The following is a 19601-nucleotide window of genomic DNA, read 5'->3' as shown; positions in this document are numbered from 1 at the left end:
GGTTAGCATTAGTAAGAGTTGCAGAAACCATGCAAAAGTAAACACTAGAGCACAATGCAGTTCTCCAACCCATCAGACCATCCAACCCATGCCAGCATGGAACATAGGCATTAAATGATGATGATTGTAGTGTGAAAACTCGTCTGTAACAAGTTGGGCTGAAAACATATATATTTACATTCCCTTTTTGTTTTTGGCTACTGTACCAATTGACAAGATCTGTGATAACTATTTACATGTTGGTTGTCGTTGCTGTTGACTAACCCCAGATTAGCCCTAATTGAACAAACTTATGATTGAAAGTATTCCAGCTGCAACCATCTTTTCTTTCAAGCAGGTTGCTCTGAAGTGATGCAATGAAGAAAATCATGTTTTTTTAATAGCTCCTATCAGCCTCCAATGTCATAGGACTGCACTGCTTTTTGATTTTATAAGCATATCCACAGGTAGTAGAGATACTGAATTGAAAATAGTTGACCAAAGCTTTTGGAAACAAGGATAATCAACGATTTAGTGTATCAATTCCCAGAAAAACAATGCATTTAAGATATGGCAAGTGACTGACAGAAAGTATTGATCTGGTTGTATGTCTCTAGAGTTTCTAATAGATCATTATTCTGAACAAGACAAGGGTTTCAGGCTGGAGATGAAAACTATAAGTGGAGAGATACCAGTAGCTGACAAAGGTTTTACTGAGTAACGCTAAGACAACCTTCAGCCTGTTTGACAGTTTTAGAATTGTGGTTTATCCAATGCAGGTCATTACTGATGATAATGCCCAGGCTACATTCACTAGCAGACCCCAATCCTAAACCAAGCACTGAAAAATAGAAAAACTAGGTGGTTGGACTTGAATCACAATTTCTGTCTCTGACTAAAGTTGAAAAGGATTTATAGAAGTAAGAAATGAGAGCAGAGATTTGTTAAAAGCCCACTATTATTTTCTGGATTCATTTTGTTTGTAGGTCATTTTTACAGTGAAGACTGCTATGTTTTCTTGTGCCGCTACTGGATACCAGAGGAGTATTCAGAAGACGAGGAAGAAAACAATGAAGAAAGTAAAGCTGAACTTTCAGAGGAAGACTTCAAATGTATTGTCTACTTTTGGCAGGGAAGAGATGCAAGTAACATGGGTTGGCTTACCTTTACTTTCAGGTTTGTGTTTATCATTGTCAACATTATTTATATTACATTTGAGTTACTGAGACCGTAATGATGATGATGATGGTGGTGGTGGTGGTGGCGGCGGCATGCATGCATACATACATACATACATACGTGGTGGTGGTGGTGGTGGTGATATATATGTATGCATGCAGTGCTTGGGTACATAACTCATCAAAGAAGATTAAAAGAGAGAGCAGAAAACAACCATGAGTTAAGTAATGACACAGCAATGAAAGCTAGAAATATATACTAAGTACACAGACTATATGAAAAGACTGAAAAGTTAACAGTAAAAGAGCCATAAAAAACAAAAGTGCATAAAATGATCAAGAGTAGTGTTGGCAAAGTTTTTGGAAGCTTGGAATTTTTGAAGGATGCAGTATCATAATTGTGCAGGTTGTCTATTCCATGTTTCAACAATTCTGAGCATGAAAAAATGTTTCTGAAAGTCATAAGTGCTGTGCTATTTTTTAAATTTTATAAGCATGCCCACTAATGGTGGAGGTATTGAATTCAAAAAGGGAAGCCAAAGTCTTTGCTGGAAAGATGGTGGATAATATTGCGAGCTTCTACCAAGCCTGCTGCTAGACATTGAAGCTTTAGTATATCAATGCACTAGGAAGCAATATGTTCAAGATATGATGTGACTGACAGTGGGTATTCATCTTGTTGCACATCTCTGGGCAACATTCATCATCATCATCATCATCGTTTAACGTCCATTCTCCATGCTAGCATGGGTTGGACGGTTCCACCGGGGATCTGGGAAGCCAGAAGGCTGCACCAGGCTCCAGTCCGATCTGGCAGTGTTTCTACAGCTGGATGCCCTTCCTAATGCCAACCACTCCAAGAGTGTAGTGGGTGCTTTTTACATGCCACCAGTACAGGAGCCAGTCAAGGCAGCGCTGGCAGCAATATTCTGGATAAGATGGGATTTCCAAACTGGAGATGCAAAATGTAAATGTGGATGTACTATAGACATAGATGGTTGCTGTGTGACTGACAAAGTTCTTATTCAGTGATGTTAAGACAACCTCAGCCTTTTTGATTTTAGGAATGTGGTTCATTCAATGTAGATCTTTGTTGACCATAATGCCTAGGCTACAATCCCTAGCAGACTTCTTTGGTATCATGAAGGGAATTGGTAAATTCCATGTTTTTCATCCCAAAATGTATTCTACTGAACTTGTCTACTGCCATTAATCCATTGCAGCATTGTGTCTGGATCAGATTGCTGGAAAGATCTATAGTGTTTAGAATCTGTTCTTTTTATTGCAAGGTACAGCTTAATATTGTCTGTATACTTTAACACAGTAAAATGCTTCTTATTGACATCTATTTCATTAATGTATATATCAAATAATGGGGGGAGCCAAGACCAGATCCCTGTAGAACACAGATGTCATTGCAAAAGGTGCAGAATTTTATTCTTTAGAGAGAGAGAGACAAAGAACTTCATTAAATACTTCTATTTGCATCTTTCTTCCATCCAGGATCAGCAGAATAAATATCAATAAGCTGCATAGATCAATTTTATTAAGTTTTCCCGCCTTTCCTTTCAGAAATGTCTGTTTCTATGCAAAAAAAGATTCTAGTGCATTATGTTGATTTTGGAAACTTCAACTATGGCTTGCCATTCCCCACTTCTCCCACCTTTTCTTATCTTCTGCCTCAAAATGTAACTGTCTATTAGATCTTTGTCAATTAACAAGCTAAATTTAGATTGTTCCATTGTCACTTTTTAAATATATTTAATTTGTGAATATTTCTAATTTAAATTTGTGACCCTGAAAAGTTATTTATTTTCAGCTTACAGAAGAAATTTGAAAGTCTGTTTGGTGATAAACTTGAAGTTGTGCGTACACATCAACAACAAGAAAATCTGAAATTCCTCTCTCACTTTCATCGCAAGTTTGTAATCCATAGTGGCAAGCGAAAATTACCTGGTGCTCCAGCTGTCAAACGGGGTGTTGAGATGTTCCATTTACGTGCCAATGGCAGCCCTCTAGCTACTCGCTGCATACAGGTATAGTATTGAGCTGTTATTGTTTTAACAGCTTATTTTTAATATAAATCACATCAGTCACCATACTTTAATCATATTGAGAACTTTAATGTTTCTTCATGGCATAATGGATGAATGGTTAAGATGCTCGACTGCAAACTATATAATTAATTCTGCTACAACTACTATTTTGCACCCCTCCATAAACTATAAGGTTGTCCCAAAAGTTCGTAAACATAAATGTCTTTATTTTGAGGAATAATTTTTGTTGTTTTTGTTAGTACTTGGCGAGTAAAAATTCAATTTTCGCAAGTGTTTACGAACTTTTGGGACAACCTAATATACAACTTTGCATGTTATTAATCATTTGCATTTTGTTGAGGTGGGTTTTTTTTTTTTTTTTAGCTGGATGTCATTCTTACTGCTAATCAGTAAACTATAATCTAGTTGCCTTATATTACCTATAGCCAGGCAAATTGAGACAGAGTAGTGTATTACATTTGAACTCCCAACCATATGGTCAATTGTCCAGCAGGTCAACGTTACACCAAGAATGATATAACAAGAATTATATTTTCAGATACAAAATGAGTGTTTTAATTATATTGTCAGTTTCATCACTTTCTTATTTAGTATCAGGAATAGTTATTCATTCATATGTTGGTTTCATTTAGACATGTTTAAAGTTGTAAATAGTACATGTCATCTCAGCCTTGAAAATAGTGTTTAGCTCTGGTTTCGTGGCACAAAATGGACAAAAATACATTTCCCTCAAATGATGATAGCCTATTGCAGATATTATTTCGTATTTTTCCTGACTGTTATATGAACTAAGGCATGTAAATTAAGGGGGTTGCCCTTTTGCACAACAAAACTTTATATATAAAGGTGTTGCTCTTACACCCAACAAAACTTCTTATAGCATAAATGGTGTTACCCTGATACACAACAAAACTTCTAAGACTCCCAAATATGATTTAGTACTTATGCTTTGTCAGCTGGCCTATTTCATTGTCTAATTAATGTATAATAATTTGATAAGTTTCCATATACCTAAGAGAAGGTTGTACTTAATTCTGAATTGTTGCATTAAACTGATGTAAAATGGCTTTTCTATTGGATTCAGTGCCTGTCTATTGCATATATTTTCAAAATAGTTTATACCTTATCCAATAGTTAGTTGAAATTGGCTATGCAGAGCCGTATCCTGTTTAGAGAGCTAATGAATTACTTGCAACAGATTTGAAATTATAACTTGCACATTTCCCTCAAATGAGTCTTCGTTACATGACTCAATATGTATCAAGAAAAATGTCTAATACAACATGATCATTTGTTGCAATTGTAATTCTTTCAGTATTAAAAATTAAAAGCATATCAAACTCCCTTAATTATTTATAAGCAATGAAAAAGGGTTTTTCTTTTATATAAAAACTTTTTTCTATATTTTTTTGTACAGATCAAGCCAGATGCCTCTCTACTTAATTCACATTTCTGGTAAGTTCTAAAAATGCTAATATAGATTGCACTTTACCTTCTCGATAAACAAAATGTGAAAAAAAGCTGAATGATTACTGTATTCATTTGTGTCTAATATGCACTTTCTTTCCACGTTTTTTTTTAAGCCTAAGAAGTAAGCATTAGCATTTTTTTTTCATATCCCATGTGTGTGGTAACATTTGGGACAGCCTGGCCTGAAGTAAGTTATATTGATCATTTATGATAACTTATGTATAACATAGCTTAAATCATTATAATTAGTCACAGGTCTTTACTGTGTTATAAGCCTACAGGCAAATCAGGCCATAGTCAATCCTGGTTACCAATATATATAAGCAACCAAGAATACAATACTCCCCCTGAAGGGGATGTCACTTTGCCACAGGGTTGATCTCCAGCTATTGCTGGTATTTATTTACAAATGGGTGAACTAGAGTGACATGAGGTGTTATATTCAAGTAAACCAAACACCACTTTCTCTAGAAATTGAAACCATACACTTTACAATCATGCATCCGACACCCTAATCATTAAAAAATTAAACCATGGGCACTGAAGGTGAAAGATTAATGTGGAACCTTGCTGTGCTCAAGAAGACCTGTCCTCCACAGCAGAAGTTTTAAAGCTACTCCCCCTAATGAAGAGGATTGGCTTCCAAAAGCTCTGTGCTGGTGCCATGTAAAAACACTTGTGCCAGTGTCACGTAAAAGCGCTCGAGCCTGTGCTACATTAAAAACACCCATTGGTCGTGTTAGGAAGGGCAGCCAGTCGTAGAAACCATGCCGAAACAGACAATTGGAACCTGATGCAGCTCTCCAACTTGCCAGCTCTGGTTGAACCATCCAACCCTTGCCAACATGAAAAATGGATGTTAAAGTTGTCTTATTCTTTTCTACTCTAGGCACAAGGCCCAAAATTTTGGGGCAGGGGTGCCAGTTGACTAGATTGACTCCAGTACACAACTGGTGCTTAATTTATCGACCCCGAAAGGATGAAAAGTAAAGCTGGCCTCAATGGAATTTGAACTCAGAACATAAAGACAGGCGAAATACCTCTAAGCATTTTGCCCAGCATGCTTACGTTTCTGCCAGCTTGCTGCCTTATGTTGTGTGTTATTGAATATACCGAAGAGCAAAGAAATAGTGATAGAATTCAATTAGGTATATTTTCTATGGCCAGATGCCTTTCCTGTTGCTAACCCTCACTTGTTTCCAATCAGGGTGACATTTCCCCATGTTTTCATTGAAAATTGAAAACAAATGATATCACTTGTATGATGGTGACACTACTTACAACTTCTACATGATGTCAAGATGAAGAGGCACAAATGCACTTGTGCAACACATGTATATGTATATGAAGGGCTTCTTTCAGTTTTTCTCAACCAAATCCACTCACAGGGTTTCTGTCAAACTGGGGCTGTAGTAGACATTTGCCCAAGGTGCCACACAGTGGAACTGAACCCAAAACCAGGTGGTTGGGAAGTAAGCTTCTCAACCACACACTCATGCCAGCACCTGTGTACAGTATATTAAACATTTATTTATACTTCATAAATATATTCACATTAGAGAGTGTATGGATCACTGTCTTGTTAAATACAGGAAAGTTTTGATGAAATGAAGTAATCAGAAAATAAAAGCAACATTGATAGCAAAGAAACTACCTTTTATTAAGGTAAAAATTCATAATTTCTCTCTATGTATTAATGTCAGTGTTGATTATGTCCCATGAATTTACATATAGCAAAAAGCGACTGAAGGGATTTAAACCAGTCATATCAGCCCTAAATGTTCTGTTTTATGTTCAAATTGGCTACATCCAGCTTCTTGCACCTGTCCTACAATGTCATTCTGAAACTAAACAATCTCATCATTGAAATCTTAAACCTTCAAGATAATATGTGATTAGTTCAAAACAAATGTGAATTGGTAAGCATTTTGGTTGATGGAGTAATCTGAATGCTCATGGGTTATTTTTTTTTTTTTTTTTGAGAATTGAATTTTAAACACTGCTTTTCAATGCATTATTCTTCTGATTTCAAAAAATTAAAATTGTTTTAATTTAATAAATTTTTAATTAAAAAATTTTTTTTCCTAGTTCCTGAAGGTAGAAAACAAAAATCTTAAGTTCTTTTTTTTTCTAAATATATAATTAAAAAGGAGTAGAGACTTTTTTTAATTTTTTCAACCAATACTTGAACAATAAAAACTTGTTGGGAAAAATGGATGTAAAATGATATTGATATTTTGTTCATTTAAACATATCTCTCTGTTAGTGTAGGTACGTGGCTTAATGGATAGGGTAACGATCGTAAGGTCAGGAATTCATTTCCTGGTGACATGTCCTTGAGCAAGACACTTTATTTCACATTACTGCAGTCCACTCAGCTGGCAAAAATGAGTAAGCATTTGTATTTCAAAGGGCCAGCCTTGTCACACTCTGTGTTTCTGTGTCATACTGAATCTCCCTTAGAACTACGTTAAGGGTACATGTCTGTGGAGTGCTCAACCACTTGCACATTAATTTCATGACCAGGCTGTTCCATTGATCAGATCAACTGTTTTAACCAACAGTGCCAGTTCTGTTAGTGCAAATATACTTTATTCTCCTTAATTTTAACACCTATAAAATGCACAGTTGCTTGTAGCAGTGAACATAATTACTCTATATATTTATACAACACTTCTGGCTATAAATCTAGTTTTCAGTGAGTGCAATGAGAATAGAAACGTAAAGGAAATCATGGAAAGAATTATTACAATGATGGTGGATTGGGAAAAAAATGTAATTGAAAAAATTGAAAATATTTCACAATTTAGAAATATTTTGTTTCTTTCTCTTCAGTTACATACTAAAAGTACCATTTGCCAGTGAAGATTTACAAGGGATCGTGTATGTTTGGATTGGGACTAAAGCTGATCATGAAGAGGCAAGATTAGCTGAACAAAATGCTTACAATATGTTCAAAGTAAGTGCATCTGGGTGATTTTTGCTTGTTTTTATGTTGTTTTTTTTTTTTTGCTATTTGTCTTTTTTTTTTCCATTATAAATATCCATATTCTTTGTATTACTGCAATAACTATCTTCGCTCATCTTAATGAGTGACTGTTTGCTTGCACCACCACAGTCCATGCAAGTCACCCATGTGTCTTTTTATTTTCTTTTAGTTTGCACATGGCTTGGTGGTTAAGGTATTCGGCTTGAGAGTTCAATTCCTAGCAGCATGTTGTGCCCTAGAGCAAAACACTTTATTTCACTGTGCTGCAGTCCACTCAGCTGGCAAAAATGAGTAGTACTTGTATTTCAAAGGGTCCAGCTTTGTCACACTCCGTGTCATGCTGAATCTCTCTGAGAAGTATGTGAAGGGGTAGGCATGTCTGGAGTGCTCACCCACTTGCATGTTAATCTCACGAGCAAGCTGTTCTGTTGATCAGATCAACTGGAACCCACATCATCATAAGTGACCGAGTGTCAGTTAGTTTGCTTTTACATTTCTTTTTCTATGCCTGCATTGGTTAGATGAATATATTATTAAGGCATTGTTTTACAGCCAGATGCTCTTCTTGTCATTAATCCTGACCTGCTTGTCAAGTAAGAGATTTAATGTCACATCTATGAAGGTGCAAAGTGAGCGGATAGTTTGTAGACTGAAGTGACAACAACCCTGCCACCTTGTAGCGACTTTTGTAAAGCATAAATGTAAACACACACAACAACTTTTTTCAGTTTCTGTCTATGAAATTCATTTACAAGGCTTTGTTTTGCTTTGGGCCATAGTAGAAGACATTTGTCGCCTGGTTCCAGATGCAGTTCCACTGTGTGACACCTTGAGCAAGTGTCTTCTGCTACAGCTAAAGCTTTATGAGTAGATTTGGTAGACAAATTGAAAAAAGTTCATTCTATGTGAGTGTGTGTGTGTGTGTGTGTTTGTATTTGTGCTTCAATGGAAATATGCTAAGCTACAATTAAGGGTATAATCGATTCTTCTGTAAGCAAATCATCCACTAGCTTTGTGACTTCCAAAGCATAAAATAAGAGTTCTCTTGTAAAACAGGGTTAGCAACAGACAATGCATTAAACAGTACCTTTTAGCATGGAACAATGAACATTAACAACAAACATCTAGTTTCATCTAATAGTTTGCCAGCAGTGTGACACAATAATGCTTGATGGGCTTGTGAAATGTTGTACAGTAAGTAATTGCAGTTTCGTCACAGAAAAAGTGAAGAAATCAACATTAGTCATGTTATTTACCACTACTCTAAAACCATTTTACCTATGCCAAATCATTGAAAGTCGGAATTTTATAACTTACATGATATTTCACCTTAAATATCAGATGGAAATTGCCATCAGATTTTACAACTGAAATGCATCAGATTCTGGAGATAAGGGAATTGTATACAACGACAATCTATACACCACTGAAAAATCTATTTTGCACAATCTATACTTGGTGTTGTAAGGATTCACAGTACAAACTGTTAATAGTTTTCCTCAGGTTTATACTTATCTTGCTAATTAACTTGAGAGAGAATTTACACTTATGTAGTAAATATGTTATAAGAATTCACAGTGCAAAACTTTTGGTATATTTTCACCAGCTCTGTATTATGGCTGTGATAATGGTGATGAATATCTTTGAGGGAGGAGATTGTTCTTCAATGACTTTGATTCAGTGACTTAGATTGATGACTTTGAATGTTGTTATGTTGCAGGAAAACTTTACAATTCAAATGATTAATGAAGGAGAAGAACCTGAAAACTTCTTCTGGGTTGGCATTGGAGGTCGTAAACCTTATGAAAGAGTTAGTATCTGAATATTTTTATTTTGATATTCTACTTTGAATTGGAAATGTTATGTAATTGCTCTCTCTCTCTCTCTCTCTCTCTCTCTCTCTCCTGTGTACAATGAGTTTCATAAATTAGGTGATAAATTCTTATTTAACCTTGCACTCCCCCTGCTTCAATTAATTTTGGAAATAATGAAGAACTAAGAACTTAGTAAAATAACTTTCATTATTAACCTGTTATTTATAACAAATTAATATAAAACTTAGGTGGAAAATTTTAAATTAGATCACTTTAAACATAACCTTTGTGTCATAGAATCAAGGGTAGTCTCAGTTCGTTGATTAACTAAAAGAGTTAAATGAGTCTATATATAACTTAAGTTCAGTTGTTCTCCTGACTACTACTCCACCTTGGAAATAAATGACTGTCGTCACAATCCATTCCCTTGCCCTGAAGTCAGTAAGGCTGATTATATGCTGATCATAAAGTATTAATGACTCTAATTCACTTGTGTATAAGATATATAGATATGATGGAATGTAAATTCCAATTCTGGAAAACAGTCTTTCCATCCAGTGCCAGCATTTATAATAATCACACATGACTCAATCTATTTACACAATGGAATAGGAAAAGGCTAAGAGTTTACAACAACAACAGCAACAAAAATTTACCTTGTCTTGATGTCATGATAAACAACAGATGACAAAACAAATTAACATTTATCTCCATTTCAAAAACCAGTATTGCTACATAGTTCATGAGTTATGTCTGACTATATACAATCTTCCTTCTAAAACTTCATGAAATCCTCTGTAATCATTGCAATAACACAGCAGGTGTGTGCTATATAGTCACTAAGCACAATTATAGGAGTGATGTCAGATTAAGTTTGGCCTATCATCCAGTAACCCCATAGTGCTGTCCTTTGGAGTGGATACAAAATGTTTGTTTATTAGTTTCTTTCTATTATCATATATTGTTTTAAAAAAAAAACAAAAAACTATCACAATCTGAAGGTGGCAAATTTCAGAGAACTTGGTCTGAGATTGAATTCCTCAGAGCTGTTGTACTTTCACATCCATTTTGTCATTATCTGTGAGTTCAGTTATTTTCGTTAAATATGACTTGAAGTGAGATGAGCTCTAGCAAAGTGATTTGCCCTTAATTATAAAGTCAGATTAAATCTTTTATAAAGTTAAATAAAAGTATAAATCAAATATCATTTTCAGAGGTTTTCCATAGATGGTCCCAGTCAGTTTCTATAGACAGTCCCTGTTAGTTTCCATAGATAGCTGTAGTTTCTATACGTAGTCCCAGTTGGTCTCTTTGGATAATCCCAGTTTCCAAGAACTTCCATGGATTGTTCCTGTTAATTACTTGGTATTTAGCTTATTTACATTTTGATTTTCAAAAAAAAAATCCTCTTTCAATATTTATCAAACTTTTTATTAAGAATAAATTATTATTTTCAGTTTGTAGAGACTAAAGTTTCGGATTTTTTTCATTTCAGAGTGCAACTTTCATGCAGTATGCACGTCTTTTCCGCTGCTCAAATGACAAAGGCTATTTTACTGTATCAGAGAAGTGTGCCGACTTTTGTCAGGTAAAATGCAAATGAAACTTATAATAGTTATATCACAGAAACATATTAAAATGTTTATATCATTTCTAGCAAGTGATTTGTTAACTTGTAGCACGAACTAAAATTCTGCTATGATAAATATACAATAGATTTGTATTTTACTCAGTTTGTAAAATATCATACACCTACTTAATTTCATTTAACACTAGTAGATCATTATCGTTTTAATATCCACTTTTCCTTGCTTATATATGGGTTAGATGAAATATGTTGGGGCAGATTATCTATTGCTGGATAGTCTTCTAGTTGCCAACATCCATTTATTTTCCAAGCAAGGTAATATTTCTCCATGGTTAAAATAAGTACTTGGGTTGACTTGTTCAATAGAACCTTAAAGCTAGTGCCCCAGCATGGTCGCAGTCCAATGATTGATACAAATAAAAGATAAAAGCTGTGTGTGTGTGTATAGATAGACAGAAACAATATCTTTGTTTCTGTATGAGTTAAAAAGTCTATTTTATATAATTTTAAATTTTATTCAGCTGTCATCAGAAAAAAAAAAATTTTTGAGAACAATTTATGACTTAATTATCTTAAATTGCAGGATGATTTGGCAGATGATGATGTCATGATCCTTGACAATGGAGAAAATGTATTCCTCTGGGTTGGTCGTAAAACCAGTGATGTTGAAATTAAGTTAGCCTTCAAGAGTGCACAGGTGACATATTATGGCTTTCTTTCATTTACAAATCCTAATTTTATTTTGTTTCAACTTTGTTTTATACACAATTCATAAACAATTTCACAATAAATTTTATCTCACTGCATCATAAACAAACTGATAAAAAAACATTTCCTTTGCTACAAACCTTAGATTTTTAGAACTTCTAATGATGCTGCATGATTCATTAATTCATTTATACATTCGTTGTTTTCCATGGTAACATGGGTTAAATGAATACATTATGAAGGCATAATTTTAAAGCCAGATGTCATTCCTGTCACTAACCCTTGCTTGTTTTTCAAGTACAGGAGGGATCCCTTGTTTTACACATCTTCAAAAACACGAAGCAAGTGTACAATTTCTTGGCAGGAGAATTGACAGCAACTACACTGCTCCTTGTTCACAACTTCCATAGAGTGCAAATGTAAACAAAGATACAGAAATGCACATACATATATCATTGTAATCATCATTTACTATCCATGTTCCATGCTGGCATAGGTTGGACATTATTCAACCCTATTCAGTCTTTACAGTTGTCACCTACTCTTTCCCACCATCCCTACTTATCGCTCAACATTTGTACTCATATATACCATTTTCACATCCACTTTTCCAAGCTTGCATGGGTTGGATGGAGTTTATTGAGGTAAATTATCTATGGCTGGATACCAAGCAAGGTTAATATTTCCCCAAAACCAAGAATGATTTCACAGAATATTGGAAATTGATGACATTCACCCACAACAATCACACAATGTCAAAACAAGGAAGTACAAACATACATACAGATATATGTGTGCGTGAGAACCTGAAATCATGTGGTTAGGAAGCACACTTAACTAAAAAGACATACCTGCAACCTATACTCTGTCATATATGTACAGGTAGTATCTACAGTATATACTTATGACATTGTCTTTAGCAGTCTGTTGTAGATATTGTCTATAGCAATATATTGTAAGTATTGTCTGCAACAGAATAAGTATATGAGAGCTGAGTAGATAAACAACACCAATATAAGACGAGGAAATATGATGATCTTGTGAAGGATGTGACAGAAGAAGGGTATCGTTGCATAGTACAAGTAGTGGAAGTTAGCGTATGAGGTTTGTTGTAGCCTCCATGGGCCAACTACTAAGTCAGCTCAGAATCAAAGGTTACAAAAGAACAGTGATGATGAAATGACTGTTAGGCACAACTGAGAACTCAATGTGGAGAAAGGGAAATGAAAGCTGCAGCTGTGAAACAGAATACTGCAAGCTGCTAATAGGAAGATACCCCATATTTAAATTGATCCACAGTGCAATGTTCTTTCAACAGTTTTCATGGCTTAGTGTTTACCAGAGTTCAGGAAAATAAGATCACTCAAAGATTCCAGAGTTAAAGGACATGTGATGCTGCCTTACTTCTTTCCACAAGGCCTAGAGTTAACTCTGCCACCTACATTGAGGAGCTGGAAATAATTGTTAAGCCCTGGATAGACAGTATTTAATAGAAGGCTCTATGTGTTTCAGTAAGACTCTGCTCTATCACACAAGGCTCTAGTAACACAGGAATGGATAGCTGAAAATTTTCATGATCACACAACCCCTAACATTTGGCCTCCTAATTCCCTGGATCTCAACCCATTGGACCATTACATGTGGAACATGTTGAGAGAGAGGTCAATAAACACACCATAACACCAAAGATTCTTTGTAAGCTGCCATAGTCAGAGTAATGTCCAGAATGAACCAAGACCACTTGATTCGAGCATGTAGATGATTTAGATCTCATATAGAAGCAGTTGCTGAAGGTGACTTTATTGTATAACATTATAGCAAAGGTTTATTTTTATTCTCATAGCATATGACATAAATCTGTCCTCAAATATCTTAAGCACCCTGTATATAAAAATTGTATATTATTATTATTATCATTATTATTATTATTAATGGCTTTTAATTCATCGCTACATTCTGACTTTTCCATCAACATCAGCTTTGCCTTTCATCCTTTCAGTGGGTTAATAAATTAAGTACCAGTGAAATACTGGGGTCAGTGTAATCAACTAGTTTCCTCCCCACAAATTTCGGGCATTGTGCCTTTAATAGAAAGGATTATTATTAAGGTGGCAAGCTAGCAGAACTGTTAGCACACAGGGCTAAAAGTTTAACAGCATTTTGTCTATCTTCACATTCTGAATTCAAATTCAGCCATGATTTTGCCTTTTATCTTTTGGGGGCTGATGAAATAAGTACCAGTTGAGTACTGGGGGTCAATGTTATCAACTATCTCCTTTCACCAAATTTTAGGCCATGTGCCTCTAGTAGAAAAGATTACTATTATTATTTAGAAGGGGGCAAGCTGGCAGAATCGTTAGCATGCTGGGGAAAATGCTTAGCGGCATTTGAGTTCAAATCTCGCCGAGGTTGAATTTGCTTTTCGTCCTTTTGGAGTAGATAAATTAAGTACCAGTTGCATACTGGGGTCGATATAATTGATAGGCCCTCACTCCCCAAAAATTTCAGGCCTTGTGCCTGTAGTAGAAAGGATTGTTGCTGTTGCTGGTTGATGTAAATGACTTACTCCCTCCCTTGAAATGACTGGCCTTGTACCAAAATTTGAAACCACCATTATTATTATTATTTACATGAAGTATATTTTCAACTTTTCCAGGTGTACATACAACACATGCGCAATAAGCAGCCTGACCACAAGCGTGTCCTATTGTTTGCTCCCAAATATCGTGAAAACAAAAAGTTTACCAAGTGTTTCCATGGTTGGTCTAAATACAAAGAGGTTTTGAGTTGAATTTTTTGCTGCTGTTCTACCAAGAACAAATATAATTGTACAGTTGACATATATATGTATTTATATATATATATATACATACATATGTGATGTGAATGTTCATAGTCTCTTGCAGTTTGGAGATTTAATCATTCTCAAATGAGATAAACTGTTATTAAATGTGCAGACTGCAAATAGACTGAAAATGCTTATTAAAAAAGTTGCATTGCATAATTTAGTAGCTTTGTTGAAACCCTTTATGTGTGTGTGTGTGTGTGCATATGCACACACACAATATATATGTCTGTATATAGTGCGTGCATGTGTGTTTATAACAGTACTATCTAGGCTGGTGTCTGACAGTTGTTATTTCTGAGTGGTTGATGTGAAGATGGCAATACCAGACCAGTCATTGACAATACTGAGTATCTTGGCAATTCTCCTTGGGTTTGAAACTTTAGTAAAAACTGTGAACTGCTTGTTTGTTTGTTTAATTATTTGAATAGTGGTATTAATGATTATTATTGTGATAATTATGCTAATGGTGAAAGGAATATAAGCAATGATAATTTCTACATAAATAAAAATATATTTGGAAAATTTAACAATATCAAAACCATGAATGTGTATGCATGCATGTATGTATGTATGTATGCAATGAAACTTGTTGCTTGAACAATCATTCGATTGGAGTAACAAAAGCGTTGTGTTGACGATTATAATGATGGTGGTGGTGACAATTATGATGTCAGCAATTATACATGGCTGCATCTTCTCTTATATATTTATTGTGATAAGTTGGCTGTTTGTAGCATGACTAATTAATTAATTACATTGAGCATGGCAGACAGGCATTAATTGTTTTCTTTAAAAAGAAATGTTAACATTAGAAGAAGCAGGTAAGGTGTCAAACATTACTAATGTCCATATTGTATTGTGACCCTTACACTGCTTCCTTACAAAACAACTCTACTTGCCTAAGGCTTAATGCCTAACTCTAAAAACTCACAATAGTTATACATATATAATACATTATGTATGTATATTTCTTTTCTGGAGATTAATGTGTATATGAGTGTGTACACGTATGTGTGTATTGCTGAATGATTTTGTTGAAAACTTAGATTTATGTATACATTTGTTATACAGGATCGTGTTGCTGATGTGTTGAGAGAGATGTGAGCTAAGCTAGCAACAACTGTTGGTTGCATTGATACTTAAACTTTATATGCCTTCTGTGATTGCATGATGTGGCCATAGTTCTGTTGATTGGTGTCACAACATTAATACAACCAAAAGCAGCAAACTGCAGAATTAATGTGTAACTATAAACACAGTAACTAATGCATGATACAATATTTCGTTTTAATATCCATTTCATTTTAATGTGGAATATTTCTTTTTAACTTCTGCTCATTTCGGTTTTTCTTTTGGTTTTTTTTTATGTTTCTAATGTTTTCTTTTTCCCTCCCCATTATTATTGTTACACAGTTTTATTTGAGATAATAAAACAAGATCTTACATTTTACTTCTTGTTGTTGTTTAACCCTTTTGACATTCAACCTGCCTGAAACCACCTCTGGTTCTATGATACAAACTTAAATTCCAGCTTTAAAGTGACCTAAGTTAAAACTTTACATCAAAATTTCTTAGATTTATGTATACATTTGTTTAATTTATGACTGTGGTACTAAATTCTTCAATATTTTCAAAATTAAATCAAATCAATGGTAGTGTATTTCAACATAAATATAGTAATAAAAGATAGGCAAGAGAGGAGCAGACGGTTTATTAATTAAAATTAATTGGGTTCGATAAGAAGCTTGCTTTCCAAGTGATCTCAGGTTCAGTCCCAATGTATAGCACCTTGGGAAAGACATCTGCCTCAATAACTCTGTCCAACCTATGCAAGCATGGAAAAAGTGTATATTAAAATGATGATGATGATGAATAAAGACACAAATTTTGTGGTGTTCAAGGTCAGGGAATTGAATTGACTTCAGTATTTGACTGATACCTATGTTATCAACCCTAGTTGAAGGTAACCACAACAATATTTGAACTCAGAACATAAGACTACTTAACTAGAAGCTGTAAACATTAGATAGTCACAACTAGCCAAGTCACTGAGGTAGCAACTTCTGAATCAACAGTATTCCATCATTGGTACTTAGCTACATTCCTGGTGAAAAACACTTGATTCTCAAAGTTTCAGTCCTCCTAATTGTAAACATTATCAACTGGTAATTTGGCTGAGTTGTTAAAGCATCAACTAGATGGCCTTGCAGCATTTATTCTGGTTCTCTGCACTACATTCAAATGCTGCAGTGTTCAACTTTGCATTTATTCTTCCAAGTTCTTCAGATGTTGTGTCTCATGGAAGCAGTAACAGATTTCTGGTGATTTGCTATACTTGAGATGACATGTCAAACTAACTATAGTTGTGGCAGTGACACATGGAAGGCACCTATGCCAGTGATACATGATAGGAAAACCATGCCAGTGACATGTAAAAGACTGCCAGTATACTCTATGGAGTGGTTGACATTAAGAAGAGCATCAAGCCATAGAAACCAAACCAAAATAGACAAATGGAACCTGATGCAGCTCTTTGGCTTACTAGCTCCATTCAAACCATCATATCCATGTCAGCATGGAAAACAGATGCTATATTATGATGATGATGAACGTTGATAGAGTACCAGTCCTATCATTAGGATTCACTCTTCTTTTTTTGTATTTTCTATCTGTGTCTATGGAAGAAATCAGGTGTGTGGTAGACCCTAAAGAAGAATAGACTCAGTCATATCTAAAACTGGCCAAGGCACACTGTATATTCCAATGTGACACTCCTATGATTTCACCAGAAGTTGTAGTGCAACCAACACTTTTAATTTTTTGGATCTGTTCTGTTTTGCTCACAGATTTTTTAATTATATTTTTTTAACTAAACAGTTATTTCTCACACTCAACACAGTTTACTTTCAATATTTTTGACAAAATTTCAGATTTTAGAAGTTATTTCGTGTTAAAGTTGTATTTGGGTAATTTTAACCAATCAACATGTATTCATTTGAAGAAATCTACTGCTGCTTGCGATGGTAATTGAAGAGGAACAACTTCCGGGTAATCTCTACTAAATGTCACCACTCTTTTCTATTTTATTTTTGTTGCATAAACCCTTCTTTTTTTTTTGTTCTCTCGTGTTGAGCATGAGAAATTACACTAGTATACAAAGTTTCAAACTGTTTAGTTAAAACAAATAATTAAAAGATCTATGAGTAAAACTGAACAGATCCAATCTTTTTTGCCAGTAGGAAATAAAAAGAATATTTTAATTTTTTTTTAAATACAACTAAACAAAGAAAACATAAAGAATAGGCTAAAGAAGAAAAACAGAAAGCAACAAAAGTGTTAGTGTCAAGTAATAAGGGAAGTGGAGATAATTATTCTGGGGACCCTATATTAGTCAGATTGTATCACTGCAATACTGACAACAAAAAACTATAAATTAATGATTGGTATGGAAACAACTTGCTGCTGTGGATAGGCTTCATTCTCTTCTCTTTGTTTTATTGTTATTTTTATAACTCAGCTTATTTGTTTTTGATGACACATCTCTTGATTTGTCATAAGAAATGCTCTGTTCCTCTGATGCTTAATCATTATAACTGAGTGGCCAATAGAATCAATGCAGACACAAACACATATGCACACTAATACATGCAGGAAAGGATTCCAATGAATGGCACTTATGAAAGTCACAGCCTTCTCAACAGATAACAAACATAACTTTTATTTAACACTAAATCTATTTTATTATTTTATCTCCTATTTCTGTCCGGAGCCATTTCAGATAAAAATGGTTGTGTTGACAAAATATTAAATTATATATACAGCTCATGTTTCATGAAATTCAAAACTCACTGCTGGTGTTCTTGTTTCACCTTTGAAGTAGTCTTGCAATTGTAACATGCCTCTGCTTATTTTCCACCTTTCAGGATTGCAAATATACTGGGAACAATAGGGTTGACCACTCCATTGATAGGTAGCTCTAATCAGGAATGATAAAACAAATGATTTTTCATCACACAAGTTTATGGGACAGATAGACATTACACATTCATTGGCATGGCTATGCAGTGAAATAGTTCACTTCCCAATCACATGATTTCAGGTTCAGTCCCACTGCATGACACCTTGGGCAAGTATCTTCTACTATAGCCTCAAGTGAATCAAAGCCTTGTGAGTAGATTTCATAGACAGAGGCTACAAGAAGCTTATTGTATATGTGTCTGCATATATATATATATATATATATGAAAGAAGGTTTGAAAATGAAATTTAAAAGATGTTTATTCACTTGACCGGTTTCACTTATTTAGAAAAAGATTGTCAAAAGTAACATAAAAAAGCTTTGTTGTGTTAGGTACTGGTTGTCACAAAATATTACAATACATATATACATTCTTTGATAATAATAAGAACATGTTAAAAACCGTTTACAGAAAAAATCTTGAGAAATTATTAAAAAGTTCATAAAAAATATTAGGATTTCATTAGAAATCATGTTTGTTTGGAAGTATCTATATATATACACAGAAAATTATAAGTTCAAAAAAATCATATTTTGGTAGTATATATATACACAGAAGGAGATATATTTAGTTTACAAAGAATTTGGGATCAACAGACCTGTTTCATAATTTTACGTAACTGGTAATTATTTAATCGACCCCGAAAGGATGAAAGGCAAAGTCAACCTTGGCAGAATTTGAACTCAGAACATAACGGCAAAGAAAATACAGCTATGCATTTCACCTGGCGTGCTAACGTTTCTACCAGCTCGCCGCCATAATTTATATGCATGTATATATGTGTATCTCTATGTGTACATATTCCATGTACATCTATATATACATCTACACATACATGTATACATATACATCTATACATATATATGTATATGTATACATATACATGTATACATATAGACCTATACATATATATATATATATATACATATATATATATATATATATATATAT

General features: G+C 34.3%; 1 protein-coding gene across 2 annotated transcripts in view; it reads left to right on the top strand.

Moving 5' to 3' along the window:
* LOC115213795 (protein flightless-1 homolog) overlaps window positions 1–15528 on the top strand; it is a 76449-nt gene extending 60921 nt beyond the window's left edge. For both annotated transcript variants that reach the window (XM_029782654.2, XM_029782653.2), the window contains 8 exons: window positions 966–1155; window positions 2977–3193; window positions 4632–4669; window positions 7520–7643; window positions 9394–9483; window positions 10983–11075; window positions 11659–11772; window positions 14440–15528. In XM_029782654.2, coding sequence (XP_029638514.1) covers window positions 966–1155; window positions 2977–3193; window positions 4632–4669; window positions 7520–7643; window positions 9394–9483; window positions 10983–11075; window positions 11659–11772; window positions 14440–14574 — 1001 coding nt within the window. In that variant the 3' untranslated portion in view covers window positions 14575–15528. The remainder of the gene's footprint in view (window positions 1–965; window positions 1156–2976; window positions 3194–4631; window positions 4670–7519; window positions 7644–9393; window positions 9484–10982; window positions 11076–11658; window positions 11773–14439) is intronic.
* The last annotated feature ends 4073 nt before the right edge of the window (window positions 15529–19601 follow it).

The sequence above is a fragment of the Octopus sinensis genome, linkage group LG7 (assembly GCF_006345805.1).
Source record: "Octopus sinensis linkage group LG7, ASM634580v1, whole genome shotgun sequence".
NCBI classification, from domain to species: Eukaryota; Metazoa; Mollusca; class Cephalopoda; order Octopoda; family Octopodidae; genus Octopus; species Octopus sinensis.
The sequence above is the reverse complement of the archived record's forward strand: the minus strand, read 5'-3'. Positions and strand labels throughout refer to the sequence as shown.